Below are 5,586 nucleotides of genomic sequence, written 5' to 3' on the forward strand. Positions count from 1 at the left end.
CACACACACACACACACACACACACACACACACACACACACACACACACACACACACACACACACACACACACACACACACACACACACACACACACACACACACACACACACACACACACACACACACACACACACACACACACACACACACACACACCAACACACTCACACACACACACACACACACACACACACACACACACACACACACACGTACACACATCCTTGGGTTCTTTTGTGTTCAGCAGCAGGGAGGAGAGCCAGCACTTAGTATCCTCAGACAGATCATAATAATGTAGCTGTTACACAACACTGTCTGTCTGTCTGTCTGTCTGTCTGTCTGTCTGTCTGTCTGTCTGTCTGTCTGTCTGTCTGTGTTTGTGTCTGTCTGTCCGTCTGTCTGTCTGTCTGTCTGCCTGTCTGTCTGTCTGTCTGTCTGTCTGTCTGTCTGTCTGTCTGTCTGTCTGTCTGTCTGTCTGTCTGTCTGTCTGTCTGTCTGTGTTTGTGTCTGTCTGTCTGTCTGCCTGTCTGTCTGTCTGTCTGCCTGTCTGTCTGTCTGTCTGTCTGTCTGTCTGTCTGTCTGTCTGTCTGTCTGTCTGTCTGTCTCTCTCTCTGTGTCTGTCTGTCCGTCTGTCTGTCTGTCTGTCTGTCTGTCTGTCTGTCTGTCTGTCTCTCTCTCTGTGTCTGTCTGTCCGTCTGTCTGTCTGTCCGTCTGTCTGTCTGTCTGTCTGTCTGTCTGTCTGTCTGTCTGTCTCTCTCTCTGTGTCTGTCTGTCCGTCTGTCTGTCTGTCTGTCTGTCTGTCTGTCTGTCTGTCTGTCTGTCTGTCTGTCTGTCTGTCTGTCTGTCTGTCTGTCTGTCTGTCTGTCTGTCTGTCTGTCTGTCTGTCTGTCTGTCTGTCTGTCTGTCTGTCTCTCTCTCTGTGTCTCTGTCTGTCTGTGTGTCTGTCTGTCTGTCTGTCTGTCTGTCTGTCTGTCTGTCTGTCTGTCTGTCTGTCTGTCTGTCTAAGACCATTCATTATTCTAGAAACAAACAAACAGAAATAAATCTGAACTACACTTCTCCCTACAGAACTCATCTCTCAAAATAGAACAAACTTCCCGAAATCCTGAGGTCTTCACCAACGCGAGTTATTTTAAATCCAGGCTAAAAACATGGCTTTTTTCAGCTGCCTATCTAGAAGTATTTTAACTTGTTATAGCGCCTACCGTATTTACTATGTTGTTTTTAAACTATGTCTTGTCTGCATGGTTTATATGAATCTGTTCCGTTGTGTTTATTTATTGTGTTCCTTTCTGTTGTCTTCTTTCTAAGTGTTGATGTTGATGTAAAGAACTTTGAATTGCCTGAAAATGTGCTTTATAAACAAACATACCTCATGCTGTGTTTCCCAGGTGCTTCTGGGACGTGGTGCTGTCGTTTCCTCTGGAGCTGCAGAAGAAGATGCTCCACTTTGCCACAGGAAGTGACCGTGTGCCCGTCGGAGGAATGGCCGACCTCAACTTCAAAATCTCCAAGATCGACGTTCCCACTGACTGGTAGGTTTCATCCCTGAGAGGAGGACTCTTCAAAAGTGCTTTAAAATAACTGGAAATATACACATCTAAACGTGTTGTAGAATTCAGATACCCAATGTTCACATTGATACAGAAAACATTCCCAAAAACAGTTGTTTCGCTTACTACCTTACTAACTTACTTACAGTTCTTACTTCCTAACTTACTTCCTAACTAACTACTTAACTCACTAACCAACACACTCTACTTAGCTCCCTAAGTAACTAACTAATTACGGAAACTACTTAACTCACTAACTAACTTAGAGAACTAACTTAGAGTAAGTACTAACTTCCTAACATACAGTGCGTATTACTTACATACTTACTGATTTGTTTGTAACCTACTCACTACCTTACTAATACTACCTTACACAGGCCTACTAACTTTTGTGTTACTAACCTACTCGGTAACTTACTTACATGCTTACTTACTAATGTACTTACTTACTTTTATACAGTACGTAACTCTCTACTTACTTACTTCCTTCCTTACCCACCAACTAACTTAATGACATACTAAGTAAACTTGCTAACTTACTAACTTGAGGTTTTACAGTTATTTATATATTACTGGTAAACTTTGACTTGTAAATGTTTGAAGACATATTGACGTTGATAGTATTTGATTTTAAAACCACTGTTCTTACTGTCCCCCCCCCCCCCCCCACCCCCCCCCCCCAGGCTGCCGATCTCTCACACGTGTTTCAATCAGATCTGCCTCCCTCCGTACAGAAACAGGAAGGAGCTCAAACACAAACTGACCATCGCCATCTCCAATGCTGAGGGCTTCGGCCTGGAGTGACACACACACACACACACACACACACACACACACACACACACACACACACACACACACACACACACACACACACACACACACACACACACACACACACACACACACACACACACACACACACACACACACACACACACACACACACACACACACACACACACACACACACACACACACACACGAGGTGGATCAGATTGTGGAGTTTTACAATGCGTGCTTTTTATTGTCAGACATTATTATTATTATTATTATGGGCTGTAATGCAGTGTGTGTGTTTGTGTGTGTTTTATGTGTCCGTGTTGCAGCAGTGGTAACTTCCCGCTGCAACATCTACACACACACACCAAAATGTATTTTATTTGCAAATGCACCATATTACAAAACAACACTGATGTTGTAGGGTTTTTTTTTTTTTAAATAGATGTCACTCTTTTTTTTGTCAGCCTTGCAGAAACTCTACATAAAAAAAAAATGGTATTTAGTATTTCTGTTCCCAGACTATTGAAGCACATACATATACAGTGTGTGTGTCAACAGCCTTTTAAATCATACTAGGTCGCTAGTTTGCTAAGGTAAATATTATTATCAGTATTATTTTAATTTATAATAACAGTATTTTTATTTTATTATTAATATAATTATGTTTTAAAAAGTACATAATGAATAATAATTTGTATTATTATATTGACTATTTTTTATTATTAATTTTGATCAATAATAATAATAATAATATTTTTTTAATATTATTATCAATTTTATTTTAAACGAATAACAATAATATTTATAATAAGTCACTCTGCATCAAGGTGTGAGGTAAAGAAATCAAAAGACAGACGTAAATATTGTTACTAAAACACATGAATATATTTCTGGATTTGAGTTGTAATATTTCCTGTTTCCTGCTTTAGCGATGCTGTAATTATGTGTATGAAGGCACGGCGTTTTGTATCAGATAGCTTTGTGTGCAGATCACTGTCAGGATATCAAGCTTTGCTGGGAGCATCATGAGATGCCTTACGTTGTTGTATTGTTTTTGTTGACATTGCTGCCTGTTTAAGTAAACAAAAGGCCGCAGCAGAACGTTTTCATTGTGTTTTAAATGTTGTGATGTTCAACCCGAGAGGCTGACTGACGCTTTGGTGTTTGTTCTGGTAATGTTGTTGTTGTGTTGTGGCATGGCTGTCGTCTGTTATTGACAAGTCGTTGTTTCAGATGTGGTGCAGGGATGAGTCCTAAAACCCAGAAATTACTTTCTGTATTTTTGCACTTCCTGTCCAAACGGCGGTTGCTAATAAGTGTCCATTGATTTGATGACAAGATTAAACGTCATCACCCCCAACGTTAGCCACCTTTAGCTTAGTGGTCATGAAGTCATGTGACCGTGCTGTAGTTACTTTATAGCCCAACATTAGCCACCTTTAGCTTAGCGGTGGTGACGTGAAGTCATGTGACCGTGCTGTAGTTCCTTTATAGCCCAACATTAGCCACCTTTAGCTTAGCGGTGGTGACGTGAAGTCATGTGACTGTGCTGCTTACACATCATTTGACTTAAAATCAACTAATTTATCTTTTAGGATTACATGTTACTTGTTAACGCTTTTATCCAAAGCAACTTACATACATTCAATACTGTGGACAATCCCCACAGGAGCAATTTGGGGTGAAGTGTCTCAGGGACACAACGACATGCTGACTGCAGTGGGGTTTGAACCTGTTGCCCCCGATCCGAACACCAAGGCTCTATCAACTACGCCACACGCCCCCTTGATAGGCTCCTATTTGTGTAATTTCAAATGCATTGATCAGATTCCACTTTATTGTTATTACACATAGTAGCCTATAACAAGATGTAATTTGCACCCAGACAGAAAATGCAAAGAGTGGATAAAGTGCATGACCTGAGTAAATGCCACTTTCTGCCTCTAGTGATGCTTTCTTTAACTTGTCCTGACTTCTCTGTCATACTCACAGCAGTTGTAAACGCTCTGCAGCCTCCTATAGGGTTGCCATGACGACTGGCAAGCTTTCAAGACAAAACTGGCAAAACACGGACATTACCGAGCAACGCAGAAGCATTCTCAGCCTGATCTGGGTCACTCAATGACCAGCTGCTTATTCAACAATGGGTCCTTTCTGAAACCCAAGGGCGAGTCCAGATAAAAACAGCAAGCAGCTCGTCTGATGCCACGTTCAAATCCCGTCTGTAATAACCAACTCTGACTGGAGGTCAGAAAAAGACATTTTATGGCATGGGAAACATGGGACATGTTTCATTGATTTGATTTATTGCGAACGTGTAAAACAAAATATATGAAATGAAACGAGAGAATCATGATACTGCACACACTTAAGCATTTATCAAATTGATAAACAAAAATGTTATTGACTTTCATATGATATATAAACAATTGATCTACCTAATTACACATCCGAAAAGGGGTTGGAAGAAGTCTACACTTATTTAATCCCACCCCTTCTCCCAAAAACTAAATGATTAACTTTTTTTCTTTTCTGTGTGATAAGGTGAACGTGTTTTGCAATGTGTTAATGGGACCAAACTGGGTCGGGTTATACAATGGGAAGGTAGTGAAGAATCAGTTTGAAAATAGTTCGGACTGGTTTGTCGAGATGTAATTATGTTCACTTCGTTGGATGTTTGAAATGTGCGGACAGCATTTAGAAGTAGAGAGCGGTCATGTGTTGATGATGTGTGTTTTTGTATTATTATTTAACAAATATAAATGTTCATCAGTGTCTGTTTAGTGTTGTGCATTTCTTTTGGATTTTACCGTGAGTTTAAACAGTTTGTGATATATTTTAGTGAGCGATCATTCTGTGCCTCCCTTTCTCCTGATGGTCTTTGTCTCTGCAGCTGATTGGACGACACCTGTTTTCAATTCAGCTGATAAGCCATGATTAGTAAAGGCTTACACCTGCCTGGGTGAAGCCTCACGGTTTATATCAGAGACATGACACAATGCTTCTCATTTGGTGACATGCGCACTGAAGAGACTAATTCTGCTTTCAGTTAAGGTTAGTTCGGGAAGTCATTACCCTATCCGATAATAATCCAATGCAGAGGCAATAATGTAATATAATGCATAATTGTATTATGTATATTATATATTTAGATATGTATATTTCTATCGTCTAAAAGTTACAACCGGCCCTTTGAGTGCAACCATAATGCTAATGTGGCCCGGGATGAAATTGATACAAAGGAGCT

At 40.4% G+C, this 5,586-nt stretch overlaps 1 protein-coding gene across 1 annotated transcript in view; it reads left to right on the forward strand.

Moving 5' to 3' along the window:
- hectd2 (HECT domain containing 2) overlaps positions 1-5,116 on the forward strand; it is a 57,968-nt gene extending 52,852 nt beyond the window's left edge. The window contains exons 21-22 of the mRNA XM_079689320.1: positions 1,395-1,538; positions 2,240-5,116. Coding sequence (XP_079545446.1) covers positions 1,395-1,538; positions 2,240-2,360 — 265 coding nt within the window. The 3' untranslated portion in view covers positions 2,361-5,116. The remainder of the gene's footprint in view (positions 1-1,394; positions 1,539-2,239) is intronic.
- Positions 5,117-5,586: the final 470 nt, after the last annotated feature.

Source organism: Notothenia rossii (genome assembly GCF_949606895.1).
Source record: "Notothenia rossii genome assembly, chromosome: 6".
Taxonomy (NCBI): Eukaryota; Metazoa; Chordata; class Actinopteri; order Perciformes; family Nototheniidae; genus Notothenia; species Notothenia rossii.